The sequence below is a fragment of the Lipotes vexillifer genome, unplaced genomic scaffold, assembly GCF_000442215.2.
Source record: "Lipotes vexillifer unplaced genomic scaffold, Lipotes_vexillifer_v1.1 scaffold515, whole genome shotgun sequence".
NCBI lineage: Eukaryota > Metazoa > Chordata > Mammalia > Artiodactyla > Lipotidae > Lipotes > Lipotes vexillifer.
Window position 1 is genome coordinate 1,341,526 of NW_006772017.1, and position 16,614 is coordinate 1,358,139.

Consider the following 16,614-nt stretch of genomic DNA (forward strand, 5'->3'; position numbering starts at 1 on the left):
TCATTTTCACCATAGCCACAGGATTCAAGTGGGGAGCACAGACCCCACTTCTTTTTTTTTTTTTTTTTAATATTTATTTATTTGGCTGCGCCAGGTCTTAGTTGCAGCACGTGGGATCTTTAGTCATGGCATGCGAACTCTTAGTTGCAGCATGTGACATCTAGTTCCCTGACCAGGGATCGAACCTGCGCCCCCTGCATTGGAAGTGCTGAGTCTTAGCCACTGGACCACTATGGAAGTCCCTAGACCCTATTTCATGATGGTTAGAAGGTCAACGTCACAACCTGTTGAGATGGAGACATTATTGCAGCCATCTTTGGAAAATATAATCCACCACAATTACCTTAGCTTCCAAATGCAGTTTTTCATTAATTAAAGTAGTAAAGTTGTTAAAATACGGTTTTTCCTCATGAATTTTCTTAATGCAATTTTTATTTCAAATGAAAACAAAAAGATCAGCCTGTAAATGTTACTTGAATTGTTCTGAGAACTCTTGCTTACCACTGTTCTACTGGAATGAGTATGTGTATGTGTGTGTGTGTGTGTGTGTGTGTGTGTGTGTGTGTGTGTGTGTGTATCTTCCCCAAAAACCAACTGACCAACATAGGTATAGTAAAAGTTCATTTGCTTCCGTAGTAAGAATTGTAAGGGGTGTGTGTGTGTGTGTGTGTGTGTGTGTGTGTGTGTGTATGGGAGTTTCTATGCATACATGCACCCCAGAGGATGGAAAGGAAAGAGTAATTGGGAGGAGACAAGGACAGCAGTGGCACAGGACCATTCAGGTTGAACGGAAGCATTCATAGCAGGAAAGAACTCTGAAGACATTGATGGCTGGAGAGGGAGCTAAGGAACAAGGGCAGTGGCTATCATTTAGAAGTGAAGGGCAGGTATACCTATAGCATCACTTTAGAATGATCATTCAGTTTAAAATGTGGATGCTAATGTTCTGATGCAGCTTTCTTAGACTGTCTCCCATTGTGATGCTTAAGACCCATGAGTTATTTTTTCTGATAGCCTCCAGCTTCTCACTTCAGAGTAATGGAAATTGGAATTTAAAAAAATCTAATGCTGTTATTTGGGGAATTTGCTGACAGCACAGTTTTAACAAAGTTTGAGGAAGGCATGCTACAAATCTTAATTTTATTAAACTGATATTTTTTGGCTTAATAAATGTTTAATATTGCAACATTTATGATTCTTACATGAGTTCTATTGTTTTGTCCTAAACTCATTATTTTATTGAGGAAAATTTGAAAAATTAAAAAAAAATAGGATAGCAGAAAGATTATAATTCTAAGTTACCATTTGTTTAAAAAGATATTTTATGTGTTTGGATTGTAGGAATACTGTAATACTGTCCAGCTAGATTCTGGGATAGATTATCGGAAAAGGGAACTTCCTGCTGCAGGAGAACTCTACTACCTGTAAGTTTTTTTTTTAATTTTCATTTTCTAAGTTTAATATCTAATAATTAATCAGGAAAAGATGAGAAAAATAAGCAGGGTAATTATTAGAAAATGAAAGCCTAGTTCTAAAGCCTGTGATTTTTAAAATACAAAACGTTATAATGTTAACTTCTTTAAACTGTGTTTTCTGCCATCCACATTTGCATGATTTATAATGTGTGATTGGAGGAAACCCTAATTAGTTTTTTGGGGAGGAGTGATGACAGATGGTTAGAAAGTAATGAGTATCCTTTTTAAGAAACGCTAGTATTAAGAGAATATCTTTATTGTGCTCAAGTAATTAATTATTTGTGGACATCTTCTGACAAATGTGTCATTTCTGTTCTCTGAAAATTGTGTTTTATTTTGTCAGTCTGTTTGTATTTATCATTGTTGATTGACTTCCATACATAACTATGTAAAATATATATACACAAGTACAACTGGATATATTTTGTCTTTTAAAAGCTCAGACTCGGGCTTCCCTGGTGGCACAGTGATTAAGAATCCTCCTGCCAATACAGGGTACATGGGTTCGATCCCTGGCCCAGGAAGATCCCACATGCTATGGAGCAACTAAGCCCGTGCGCCACAACTACTGAGCCTGTGCTCTAGAGCCTGTGAGCCACAACTACTGAGCCCACATGCCACAACTATTGAATCCCGTGTGCCTAGAGCCCGTGCTCTGCAACAAGAGAAGCCACCGCAATGAGAAGCCTGCGCACCACAATGAAGAGGAAACCCCACTCACCACAGCTAGAGAAAGCCCGCGCACAGCAATGAAGACCCAATGCAGCCAAACAAAAAATTAATTAATTAATTAATTAATTAATTTTTACAAAGCTCAGACACTCCTGAGTAGGAGCAATTTATAATAATAGATGTGTTCAGCATGTGTAGTTAATGCTGAAAAACAAATATAGTTTGTTTTAAAATGTCATTTGTGAGAACCTGAAAAGGAAAAAGTGCTTTACAAATGCAAAGTGTTGTTTAGTGTATGCTGCTAGTGTTGGGCACATAGTGGGTTCTCAGTAAATAGGTCTGTCTAAGGGCTAATTGTGGTTTAACTCAAAGGCATGTTTCTGCTAATTTAAATTTTGATGACAACGTGCATATGAGAGGTTCAGAAAAGTTCTTGTCTCTGCCACCTTGTAAGCAGAAGTACTTTACTGTTTTTGAAGCAGAAATTAGCTAGAAAAATCACATAATTAAAATTGCATATTTTACAGTGTACCAAGGGGACTGTTTCAGTTTATTATTCAGATTCTGATGATTATTATAGGAGGCTCTTCATCTTCCCTTAAGTACTTTGTCTTTAAATACTTTATAATTTTGAAAAATTCTTAGAACACTTTTTTTTCTGCTTTAACTTGGACTTTTTCCTCTCCATTTCTTTTATGTTTATGCTTTCTGGTCTTTTTATTTTTCTGATATTCACAAGATTTCCTTGAAGCTTTGTTACCTATTTCTTGATGCGCCAGATATATGGTACTTAGAAATTAATTTATTATTATTCCTTTTATTCTTTTTCAACAAATCCTTGTTCCTTGTTTTCCCACAAAGTATATCCTTATGTGGAAGAATTAAAACATTTTCCTAAAGGGAAATTCCTTCAATAAAGATGGTTGCCTGACTCTAAGTCATGAAATTTGTTTTTGGGTGCTAGAGAGGTCTCGGTGGAATTTACAGGAGTTGGAAAGGCTGCTTTTGCTTCAGCAGAGCCACTTTCTCTCTGACCTACTCTGTGTTGCCTCTTCCTCTTCCTGAAAAATGTAATACAGTTCTAACACATCGAAATTCAGGTTTGTACTTTAAACAAGTGCTGGAGGAAATCAGAATCTAACAACGTCCCAGAGTCCAGAAAACTAGAATCTACGAAGGCTACTGTGACACTCTAGAATGGCTTTCTTAAAAATATGTAAATTCTTTAACTTTCAAGGAAAGTAGATTTATTTTTGTTATTTTTAATTTTTATTTTATTTATTTATTTATTTTTGGCTGTGTTGGGTCTTCATTGCTGCGCGCAGGCTTTCTCTAGTTGCGGCGAGCAGGGCTTCTCGTGGTGGCTTCTCTTGTTGCGGAGCATGGGCTCTAGGAGCGTGGGCTTCAGTTTTTGTGGCACATGGGCTTCAGTAGTTGTGGCTTGCAGGTTCTAGAGTGCAGGCTCAGTAGTTGTGGTGCACGGGCTTAGTTGCTCCGTGGCATGTGGAATCTTTCCAGACCAGGGCTCAAACCCGTGTCCCCTGCATTGCAAGCGGATTCTTAACCACTTTGCCACCAGGGAAGTCCTAGGAAAGTAGATTTATTTATGAATTTAACATCAAAAGAGCTTTATCATAGTCTGATAATCAAGAATATAGAGCCTGGGGGCACACCTCAGAGGGAAGGCAGATACGTGTGCCTGAGGAGAATTAGGAATTAAAGTCATCTCAGAAGTGGGAAAATAGTATTAGATACCCAGATGGGATGCTAGGGATGTCATTTGTATTGTTTCACATGAGCCCTTGGGTAGAACTTCTTTCATGAGAGAGTAAAAGAAAAGTTCCTTGGGTCATGTTAACATTTCTGATTTAATTAAGTTTCGTTTTATCTTGTTCCTATAGGAAAACATTACTTTCCCCTCTATAACAGATTTTAATGTGCCATGCTATATATTGCCCAATTAAAACATGTATTTCTCTTTATTACCCTCTGCCTAAACATCTGGAATTGGTTCCTGAATATACAAGTCCTGACTACTCCCTTTGTCAATCTCACTGGCACCCCAACTAAAAAAAAGAAAAGCAAAATTTAGCTTCCCTCTAGGGGAACATCACGCATTATCTCAGAATTTCATATATGCAGAATCCCATATATGATCTTTAATTAAATAGAAATAGTCATTAATTCAGTATTTTATTAGTCTAACTTTCCAAAAGCCAATCTAAAATGTCCCAAAACATAATTCATATAATATCAAGAATTACCAGAGATTTAAAAAACTGCTCCAAAATTTGACATGGAACAATTTCTATAGTTCATAATATTGTCTGAGTTACACAAGAACTAATTCATACAAGCTATTGTATGTAATCTATTTCAGTTGTAGTTTTACATCACATTAAATTTAGAAATCCTAGAGTACCTTTATAGATAAGTTCCAGTTGCTTTTGGCTTATCCCAAGAAGTTTTTAATCTCACATAAAACTAACTCAAAAGAGAATTTAAATTTAGCACGTTGTAAGCCACAGAGCTTGAGTGCAAAAATCCAAACTTTTGCATAGATTAAAACATCCCATGGTTCTCCAGTTTTTCATTCTGTGGTAACTGATCTCCCCAGAGGTGAGCACAAAGTCACTTTCTTACTGGTTTCTTGGTGGATTGGGCTCAGTAAGATTCCCCATGAGTGGACTATGGTTTGCCAGACTCCATACAGGTCAACCAAACACTGGGCTTCTTGTTCGCACTTGGGCGGAGACTTGGACCAGTAATTTATTTTGAATTACCTGGTGTTTGCCAAAGGAGGCCCCATCCTGTGCCTTCCAGAGAATTTAACTGCTTCAGATTAGCTCTCTGCTATGGGGCTGGTGACACTAGAGGTTATCATTTTATTATATGCAACAATGAGCATCTCTTTTCTGACAGGAAGCACCACTGCTGAGGGGTCCATGGGATGCTGCCCCAGACCATTTTGCTGTAAATTCTGTGAAGGGTTATGTTTTCCTGGAGAGAGGAAGTCAGGTCACCTTGGACTCACCCCCACTCTCTGTCTCTTTTCCTTTTTCATTCAGGAGCTGAGTAGTGCAGCTTCTTTTTTTCTACTAAAAAGAAGGAAGGAAGGAAGTTGAGGAGAGGTTTCCTATTCAAACACCATATCTCCACCACACTCACATACAAACACCCTACCCCCAACATAGAAGCCATGGCCTCAGTGGAATATTTTAAACTGAACCAAAAGGGGTAGAGGGAGGTGTTGGGCCTTGGATTTGATTTTACCCTACTTATGAAGTAATAGCTTTGCCTGTATTATTTCATGAATGCTGGCAGAAGACACAAGAAACCTGGGTCAGAGACAAAGGATTTTATTACTCTAGGCACAGATAGCATGTTGAGTCAGTTCCCTCTGTGCTCCAGAGTCCCATTAGGGAAGGGAAGAGGAGTTTTGCTGAGGGCGCAGATGGATGCCTGCATAGGCAGTGAGTTGTGTTACAGGAGAGGAACTCTGAGTTTGGGGAATGTACCAATTTATAGTCAGAAGTAAGCAAGACTGCTTTTTTCCCAAGGGAGACGTTGCCTCATCCCTCAAGGTTTCTCGCTGCAAATACACTTTAAGAAATGGTTAGGGCCTTGCATTCTTGGCATACTTAGCAAGAATGTGGGTGAGTGAGAGACCCAGGGATAACTGTCTCTCCTCACAGGGGACATTTATCAGACTTTTAACCTTAAAGAAGACAGACTTTCTCCCTTTATTTCATTTGGCTCCTATCCACCAAAGTCATCCACCACTTCAACAAAATCATATCTGAATGGGTTATTCAGTTATTTAATCCCTCAATTAAATTGTCTCAAGACCATTTCAATTCCATGTATATGGGAACTATGGATCATACTGAAATGATGAAAAATATATGTTACAACCTTTCAGACACAGACCAAATAGTCACATTTTCTTACCTGGCTAACATAGTACACGTATTCATCCACCTTTTTTTTTTTTTTTTTGCGGTATGTGGGCCTCTCACTGTTGCGGCCTCTCCCGTTGCGGAGCACAGGCTCCGGACGCTCAGGCTCAGTGGCCATGGCTCACGGGCCCAGCCGCTCTGCGGCATGTGGGATCCTCCCGGACCGGGGCACGAACCCGTGTCCCCTGCATTGGCAGGTGGACTCTCAACCACTGCGCCACCAGGGAAGCCCTTCATCCATCTTTTGAACAGTTTTAAGGAATTTCTTTTACTAATGGAATCTTCATGTCTCAAGTACTCTTAATTTTCCACTTGGGAAGCATCTATTCCAAATAGGAAATTACTTCTAAGAATATATCTTTGAACACCATTTAAAAAAAAAAGTTTGCTGGCTAAAAACACACAGCTTCAAGGTACAGCTCTGTTTTAGAAGAAAGGTCTGTGAAAACAAAGACTGGAACTCATGCATGTTACAACTTACTTCCCCACAATTAAAAATTTCTTGTTTTTTGCCTGTGATATTCCCTCCACATACTCCCCTGCCCCGAACTGGGACAACCATTGATGAAAATTTAAAACATTTCTTAGCTTGTTTGTCATATCTTCTCATCCCCAAAACTTTGACAGAGATCTGTCTTCTGCCTAGAACATTGCCACCTTCTGGGTCAGCAGAGTCTCTAGGGCATCTTGGGACCTTCTCCTCATCCCCCATCATTACCATCCCAGGTATTTCTGCCCCAGACATTGGAATCTGCAGTTTCAGTCTTAGTTTTTCTCACCAGAGTACCAGCCCAGTCATTTCCTATTTCAGTTCCCACTGAAGAACCTCTGAAACATCTGCCAATAGAAGCAACTTGAAAATTGTTAAGTCTGGCTCCCTTCCTTTTATTTTAAAAATTTTTATTTATGTATGTATGTGTGTGTGTATGTATGGCTGTGCTGGGTCTTCGTTGCTGCCCATGGGCTTTCTCTAGTTGTGGCGAGCAGGGGCTACTCTTCGTTGCGGCGTGTGGGCTTCTCATTGCGGTGGCTTCTCTCGTTGCGGAGCACGGGCTCTAGGCGCGCAGGCTTCAGTAGTTGTGGCACGCGGGCTTAGTTGCTCCACGGCATGTGGGATCTTCCTGGACTAGGGCTCAAACCCATGTTCCCTGCATAGGCAGGCGGATTCTTAACCCCTCTGCCACCAAGGAAGTCCCCCCTTCCTTTTAGACTGTGATTTGTTTCAGTTCCATGGACTAGGCTGCCCAGGGTCCCTGCATAGGTTAGGCTGTAGGCATAACCCCATTGAAACAGTCGACCTCTGGTCACCTACACCAAAGTTTTTATGGACTGATGCCAAACGTGGGCCTGCTATACTTTCCCTTCAGTTCCCTGAATTCTCTCATGTATCTTTTAGAGTCTTCTCCATTCATGTCAGTCCTACTTCTGACACTAGTGCATGGTGTCACAGTGGAGCCATGATGGTATTGAAGAGAAGATACCATACAGGTAAACAATGTGAAATTTATTTGGCAGCAAAAGATACAGAAACATATCCATATGGAGACAGTTGAGTAAAACAGAAGACAGCATAACATATTCTCATTGGAAGTTTAAGTTTTGCTGGCCTGTGAAGCTGACATATAGCACCTGATCAGGACGAGGATCCCAACAGGTCATGTTTATCATTCTTGGGTGAGTGGTTTAGAGAGACTCTGGCTATGTGCCTGCCTGCTTACCGGGTACAGTTACCAGGTACAAACCCCAGGACATGCCTGAATGTTCACTGTCAATCAGTGTGAATGAAAGGTCAGTTTCCCATTCTTCAACAAGACCAGACAAGGCCTTCCCAAAGTCTGTTCCTCAGAGGGCGGGGAACAGGATTTCTATCCCTGGTAATTAGAGAAACTATCTAGTTTCGTGAGGTTCAGACTGTTGATCTGGTTAATTCTTAAGTCTGGGGAAGGGAAGAAGACCGTTGGGGACATTTTTGACATTTACAGATTAAATTTTATTCTTAGCATCATGACATGGAACATATAGGTTTATCTACTTATTCATAAGCATAGTCAAAAACTAAAATATTTACAGATAAAATAATACAGTGTATGGGATGTGCTTTAAAATAATCCAGGGTGGGAGAATTAAGGGGAGGTATAGTTGAAGCAAGATTGGCCATGTATTGAGTGGGTGATTGTTACATCTGGTTTATTATACTGTTGTCTTTACATGTATATATGTGTGAAATTTTCCACAATAAAAAGTTTTTTTTTTTTTTTTTTTTTTTTTTTTCCTTGCGTTATGCGGGCCTCTCACTGTTGTGCCCTCTCCCATTTGCGGAGCACAGGCTCCGGACGCGCAGGCTCGGTGGCCATGGCTCACGGGCCCAGCCGCTCCGCGGCATGTGGGATCTTCCCGAAACGGGGCACGAACCCGCGTCTCCTGCATCGGCAGGCGGACTCTCAAGCACTGCGCCACCAGGGAAGCCCAAAAGTTTTTTTTTTAAAAGGTACAAATCTTCTCTATTTTTTTTCAGATTATGCTAGCGAGAGTTTTATTAGTTCTATTCATCTTCTCAAAGAAACAGCTTTGTTTTATTCTCTCTGTTGCTTTATATTTTATTGATTTCTTTTCATTTTGTTGATAGTTTCCTTTGCTGTGGAAAAGCTTTTAAATATAATTAGATCCCATTTGTTTACTTTTATATCCTTTGCTTTAGAGGACAGATCGAAAAAAATATTGACAAGATTTATGTCAGTGTGTTTGGCCTAGTTTTCTTCTAGGAGTTTTATGGTTTCTGTTCTTACATTTAGGTCTTTAATCCATTTTGAGTTTATTTTTATGTATGACATAAGAAAATGTTCTAATTTCATTCTTTTACATACTTTGCCTATTTTTAAATTGGGTCATTTGTCTTTTTATTGTTGAATTTTAAGTGTTCTTTATGTATTCTAGATACAAGTTCCATGTCAGATATATGATTTGCAAAAATATTCTCACATTCTTTTTTTTTTTATTTTGTTGATGGTGTCCTTTGAAGCACAAAACTTTTAAATTTTAATGAGGTCCAATTTATTTTTTCTTTTGTTGCTTATGCTTTTGGTGTCACATTTGAGAAACTATTGCCTAATCCAAGGTCACAATGATTTATGCCTATGTTTTCTTCTAAGAGTTTTATAGTTTTAGCTCTTATATTTAGGTATTTGGTTAATTTCAAGTTATTTTTATATGTGGTGTGAGGTAGTGGTCTATCTTCTTTCTTTTGCATGTGGATATCTAGCTGCCTCAGCACTATTTGTTGAAAAGACTATTCTTGCCTTACTGAATTGTATTGACTCCCTTTTTGAAAATCAACTGACTGTAAATGTAAAGGGTTATTTCTGGTCTCTCAATTATTATATTCCATTGATCTGTTTGTCTAACTTTATGTCAATACCACACTGTCTTGATTGCCGTAACTTTGTCCTAAGTTTTGAAATTAGGAAGTGTGAGTCCTCCAACTTTGTTTTGTTTTGTTGTGTGTTCAAGATTGTTTTGGCTATTCTGGGTCCTTTGAATTTCCATATGAATTTTAGGATCAGCTTGTCAAGTTCTACAAAGAAGCCATCTGGAGTTTTGATGGGGATTGTGTTGAATTTGTAAATCACATTGGGGACTACAATATGAAGTCTTCAGATCCATGAACATGTAATGTTTTATTCGTTTTCTAGGGCCGCCATACAAAGTACTGCTAACTGATATCTTAGAAAGCAGAAATTTATTCTCTCATTCTGGAGGCTAGAAGTCTGAAATCAAAGTGTTGGCAGTTTGGTTCTTTCTGGGCAGTATGGACAATCTGCTCCATGCTTCTGGTGGAGTTCTTTGGCTTGTAGGTGCATTGCTCTAGCCTCTGCCTTTAGCTTCATATGCTATTTTCCTTGTGTGTGTGTGTGTGTGTGTGTGTGTGTGTGTGTGTGTGTCCAAATTTCCTCTTCATATAAGGACACCAGTTATCATGTTAGGGACAACTCTAATCCAGTATGACCTCATCTAAGCTTAATTACATTTGCAAAGACCCTATTTCAAAATAAGGTCACATTCACAGGTATTGGGAGCTAGTACTTTAACATCTTTTTGGAGGACACAATTCAACTCATAACAGCTGTCTTTCCATTTATTTTGGTCTTTAATTCCTTTCAACAATGTTTTATAGTTTTCAGTATATAAAATTTGCAATTCTTTTGTTAAATTTATTCATAAACATTTTACTCTTTTAAACTAGTGTAAATGGAATTGTTTTCCTAATTTCCTTTTTGGATTGTTCATTGCTACTGTATAGCAATGTAATTGATTTTTTTTTAAACATCTTTATTGGAGTATAATTGCTTTATAATGGTGATTGTAATTGATTCTTGTGTATTGATCTCATAACCTGAAACCTTGCTAAACTTGTTTATTAGTTCTAATAGTTTCTAGTAGATTTCTTAGGATTTTCTAAATATAAGATCATATCATCTGGAAATAGAGATAGTTTACTTCATCCTTTTCAATCTGAATGCCTTTTATTTATTTTTCTTGCCTAAATTTCCTGTCTAGAACCTTCAGTGAAATGTTGAATAGAAGTGGTATATTCTATCATAGAGAGTGGACATCCTTGACTTATTCCTGAGCTTGGGGGAAAGACTTCAGTCTTTCACCATTAATTATGATGTTAGCTCTGGGTTTTTCTTAGATGCCCTTTATTAGATTAAGGACATTCCCTTCTATTCCTAGTTTTTGAGTGTTTTTATCATGAAAGGCTGTTGGATTTTGTCAAATGCATTTTCTGTTTCTTTTGAGATGATCATGTGGTTTTTGTCCATTATCCTACTGATTGATATGGTGTATTTTATTTATTGATTTTTGGATTTTAAATCAATCTTGCATTTCTGGGATAAATCTCTCTTGGTTGTGGTGTATAATACTTTTTATATATTGCTGGACTCAGTTTGCTAGAATTTTGTTGAGGATTTTTGTTTATACTCATGAGAGATATTGGTCAGTAGTTTTCTTTTTGGTGGTGTCTTTGTCTGATTTTGCTATCAAGGTAATACTGGCCTCATAGAATGAATTTTGAAGAGATCCCTCCTCTTCTGTTCAGATTTTATCTTTTTTCTTGAGTTGGCTTCAGTGGTTTGCGTCCTTCTAGGAATTTGCCCATTTTATCCAAGTTATCTAATTTGTTGGTACACAGTTGTTAATAGTATTCCCTTATAATTCTTTTTATTTCTATAAGGTTGGTAGTAATGTCCTCTCTTTCATCCCTGATTTTAGTAATTTTAGTTTTCTCTCTTTTTCTTAGTCCATTTAGCTAAATGTTTGTCCATTTTATTCAGTTTTTCAAAGAACTAACTTTTGGTTTTATTGATTTGCTGTATTATTTTTCTATTCTTTATTTCATGAATTTCCACTCTAATCCTTATTATTTCCTTCCTTCCACTTGTTTTAGGTTAATTTTATCTTTGTCCACGGTCTTATGATAGAAGTTAGGTTGTTTGTTTGAGATTTTTCTTCTCTTTTAATGTAGGCATTTATAACTATAAATTTCCCTATAAGCACTACTTTTGCTGCATCTCGTGAGTTTTGGTATGTTATGTCTTCATTTTCATTGTCTCAAAGTATTTTCTAATTTTCCTTTAGATTTTTTTTTTTGACCCATTGGTTATTTAGGAGTGTGCTGTTTAATTTCCATATATTTGTGAATTTCCCAAATAACTGTCCGTCACCAATTTCTAATTTCACTCTACTGTGATTAGAGAACGTTCTTTGTATAATTTCAATTCTTTTAAATTTATTTAGGCCTGTTTTATGGCCTAGGATATGATCTTTCTTTGAGAATGTTCCATGTGCATTTGAGAAAATGTATATTCTGTGGTTATTGAGTGGAGTGTTTATATAGATGTCTGTTAGTCTAATTTGTGTATAGTGTAGTTCAAGTCTTATTATTTCCTGTTGATCTTCTCCCTAGTTGTTCTATCCATTATTGAAAGTTGGATATTGGAGTCTCCAACTATTACTGTTGCATTGTCTGTTTCTCCCTTAAGTTATGTCAGTTTTTGCTTCATGAATTTTGAGGGCTCTGTTTCTAGGCACATATATGTTTGTAATTGTTATATCATCCTGATGGGTTGATACTTTTATCATTATAAAATATTCCTTTTAGTCTCTAATCACATTTTTGTTGTTGTTTTAAAGTCTGTTTTGTCTGATATTAGTAGTGGTTGCTTTTCTCATGATGTATCTTTTTTTCATCCTTTTACTTTCAACCTATTTGTATCTTTGAACCTAAAGCTATCTCCTGTAGATAGCATATAGTTGGAACTAGCTTTTTTATCCAGTCTACCAATCTCTGCCTTTTGATTACATTGTTTAATTCATTCACAAATTATGTTATTATTTATATAATTGGATTTACATCTGCTCTTTTATTTTTCATTTTCTTTATGTTTCATGACTTTCTTGTTTCTCTGTTCTTCCTTTACTGATTTCTTTTACATTAAGTGAATATTTTTAGTGTAATATTTTCATCCTTTTAATGATTGTTTTCCCTTATATTTTTTGTCTTTTTTTAGTGAAGAACTTTTATCTCTATGAGAAGTGTAAAGTTTCATTCAAACTGAAATGTCTCAAATTCAAAATGAAGCATTGCATGTTGCTATATGTTTTGATAATTAAAATATCAGTAATGGTAATGAAACTTTACCCTAAGACCACCAGTAGGGAAAGGGTCTCTATGGTGGGAAAATATAGTTGATTCTCAAAAGTAGATACACAGTAGTATCTTTGTCATAAGAACTCCTGTTGATATTTTATCAATGAGTAAGGCTCTGTGACATTGCAGTTTTACAGCTGTATATTAGTAAAATACAACAGTAAGAGTTTTCTGCTTTATGTACTATAGGGCATAGTCAGGTAGGCCATTTATTATGTCTCTTAAAAATCACAAAATTGTCCTATTTGACATAATTTAATGTACATTTAAATATTAATCTTATATTAACACAAGGACTGCTGAATTAAAAATTAATTTCAAGGATTTGAAACTATTTGAAACACCACCTAAAAAGTGGGAAAGCAGCGAAAGAAGTCCATCTTGTATATATTTTGGTATCAGTTTCCATCAGTCAGCTCAGCACACCTTTTATCTTCTATTCCTTTATTGAACTGTAATTTAACAATAGCACGTTACAGTGTTTGTTTTCCAGCAGGCCGGACAGAACCAGAATAGAGCTGGCTCACCATTTCCAGCTAAACACATTGACAAAGTATTTAATTATATGACTGTACTCATCTAGTAAGGTATAAATAAGCTATATATACAACATGTACATGAGTAGATAATATATATACTTATACATAGAAAGTTGCTAAATTTCCTTAGAATTCTTGTCTTGTTATTTCATCTTCAAATATATCACATTTATAACTAAAAATCTACAACATAAGTAAAGCTGATCCGGCAGAAGTCCTATATCTTTAGTTAGTTTTGCTGTGTGCCTTTTTTATACCTATTAAAACTCCCTGGCCTCTTTCTGAGGTGGATGTGACTATCTTCTTCACCTAAAGAGGAGTTAGAGATTCTTACTCTCCAGCTTCTTCTTCATTTTTATTGTTGTTGTTTAAAACATTTAATCATTATAGCCTTTCTGAAATTTTATGAAAAATAATTATTTTTAGATCTACCAAGTTGCAGTTTTACATGTTACACCACTGATTTATTTGGGGGGAATGCAATATATAGATTTAGTAGAAATTTTATGTAGAGTTTGGGGCTGAGAAAGGGGGAGGTGATTAAGGTCTGGAATTTGAGAGCTAAAGGTGCTAGATCCCGCTTGCTGCATTATGCATAGGTCAAGATTAATGGAACCAGTTAAGTTACTCTCCAGGTGATTGAGAAGGGTGGGAAATTTAGAGACTGAAATGGATCTCTGAACAGTCAATTAAGCCTTTGAGTGATTGAGAAGAAGATAAATACTAGGACAAAATCCATCCTCACAACTGGTTCTGTTATGTAAAACAAACCTACAGTATTTGAAATGCAACCAAGTCCGTTTTATATTAAGGCGAGTATAAACCAACTTAATCTTAGACCTGCCTCCAGCCCCAGATTATGTTTGGTATGAGCACAAAGAGCTGTACAGCATGAATGCACAAGGAATCAGTAGAGTGAGAAGGCTCACTGCCAGGGAAGTTTGGCACAAGAACTCTAAGAGGAAGGGGAAATTTCTCCCTCGTTGAATCAACTTTGGCTCTCTGGAATAGAGAACATGGAGAGAGAGGGACCAAGGAAAGCCAACCCTATTCTACTTGTTGATACCTTAACAAGCTGTTGATTTATAAAAGGGGATAAAGGGGTAAAGTGTGGGTAGCATTCTGTTCCTCTGAGTCAATCCTAATGAAGTAGGAGGTTCTTGAAGAAATTAATTTCCATTTAAATTCATGTGTGACCCTCTTCTAGAAACCTCCACTTGTTTTGGAATTTTTGTAGAGAATTTCAAATGATTCAGCGACAATAAGGTCTTTTTTGACATACTCTATTTCTTGAGTGTAAGTCTTATGTTGAATGCCTTATTTCAGCTATAGAAATTTTCTCAAAATTGAAATGACTGATTACTTTCCTCTCCGTTTACTAATTTATTATGGAATAATAAATCATGATTCTTATACTTCCGAAGCAGTCAGGCTTTTAATCCAGGGTACTGTACTCCAGGATTCCTATGCCAAATTTCCTGGCAACGAAACAGTGGTCGATTCCAGGGCTTTTCTGACTTAAAGACAGAGTAGTTCTACTGAACAGAAAATGGAAACTTGCCCCTCCAGTGCAGTTTCTGAGCTTAACAAAAGGTGACAGAAGCAATGAAATGGGTGGATTTTACCCAGAGCATTTAGAACAAAGGAAAAAGAGTCTGTGCTCTGCTTGGGCCCCTCACACTCTGCCCCCCAACAAAAAGCATTTGAAAAGAATGATTCTGCTTCTTCTTCAGAATGACTTTTAATTCTCTTACCATGGTCACCTTTTGATTATCTGTGAGCAGATTTTTTTTTTTAATTTTTATTGGAGTATAGTTGCTTTACAATGTTGTGTTAGTTTCTACTGTACCGCAAGGTGAATCAGCTATACGTATACATATATCCCCTCTTTTTTGGATTTCCTTCTCACTTAGGTCACCACAGAGCGTTGAGTAGAGTTCCCTGTGCTGTGCAGTATGTTCTCTTTAGTTATCTATTTTATACATAGTATCAATAGTGTTTATATGTCAATCCCAATCTCCCAATTCATTATCCGGTATTCATGGATACCGGTCCCCTTGGTATCCATACGTTTGTTCTCTACGTCTCTGTCTCTTTTTCTGCTTTGTAAATAAGATCGTCTATACCAGTTTTTTCAGATTCCACATATATGCATTAATATATGATATTTGTTTTTTATTTTGCATCTTATCTGCTCTACATAGCATCCAACTGATGGGACAGTTACCCAGAATTAAAGTCCCTTAAATTCTTTATCCCTACTCACTTGTAGGAGCTTATGTTTCTGTCTCCCCTCATGAGAGAAAAGGGGATACAATTCAAAGCATCTAAGCTTAATTCCTGTATTTTCTCCTGATCGTTTTGATCGTTTACTCAAGGCACTCTTCCTTAAGATATGCCTCTGTGGTTAAAATTAAACTACACAAAGCTGAGCAGAACATGTTCTTCCGTCCATGTGACATGATATTCTTGTAGCCCCAGAAGAAAACTTTGAATTTATCTCCCCTTTTACATTAAAAAATCATGTTTAATTTAGTGCCCTCTTTAGGCTGTAGCTTTTCCATGCAACTGCTTTTGACTACCAGGCTTTATCCCCCCTCGGTTTTATTGGTTAGGCTGAAATATTTTTCAAGTATGTTTATAATTTTCAATTATGTTTATAATTATAATATGATAATTTTAATCACTGTAGTTTTGTATAATCTATATCCTTGTGTGGTTTTTGTACATTCGTTTTCTGAATATACCTGTTGCCAACCTTGGGTTGTATGTTCCAAACTTGATTTTTTTTTTTTTTTTGAAACTAGCTGACCCTCATCCTTTTTTAGAGTTTCACAGACATGGTTGTATTTCTGGGTATAGATTTTTAGTGTAAGGTAATGCTGCTGTCTTTTTAAATAGTTTCACTGGAAAACTGACAAGAGAGCCCTGGAGTTGCAGACTCACTGCTGTCACTAGTTTTTCTCCATTATAAGTGAATCACCACCACCACCACCAGCCCCATTTTGAAGTTAAAGGCATTTTCTCTGGCTGAAATTTTTACAATAAAGTTACATTCTTGAAATTTCCTACTTAAAGAAGTCCAGAGATCTTAGGTGTTTTTAAGAATAGATTTACAAATTTTCATGTATATCATAGTGACATTTGACCAAGAAAATACTTCTGGATTAACTTGCATTGATTGTATTTTTATTCCATTTCCAAAAATGATTTGCAGCAACTTAGATTAAAATTATTTATCATGCCTTCACCATAATCAC

The 16,614-nt window shown here is 36.8% G+C and overlaps 1 protein-coding gene across 1 annotated transcript in view; it reads left to right on the plus strand.

The window, feature by feature from the left end:
• AFG1L (AFG1 like ATPase) overlaps window positions 1–16,614 on the plus strand; it is a 195,393-nt gene that overhangs the window by 130,164 nt on the left and 48,615 nt on the right. The window contains exon 8 of the mRNA XM_007447258.1: window positions 1,342–1,424. Within this exon, the coding sequence (XP_007447320.1) occupies window positions 1,342–1,424 (83 nt within the window). The remainder of the gene's footprint in view (window positions 1–1,341; window positions 1,425–16,614) is intronic.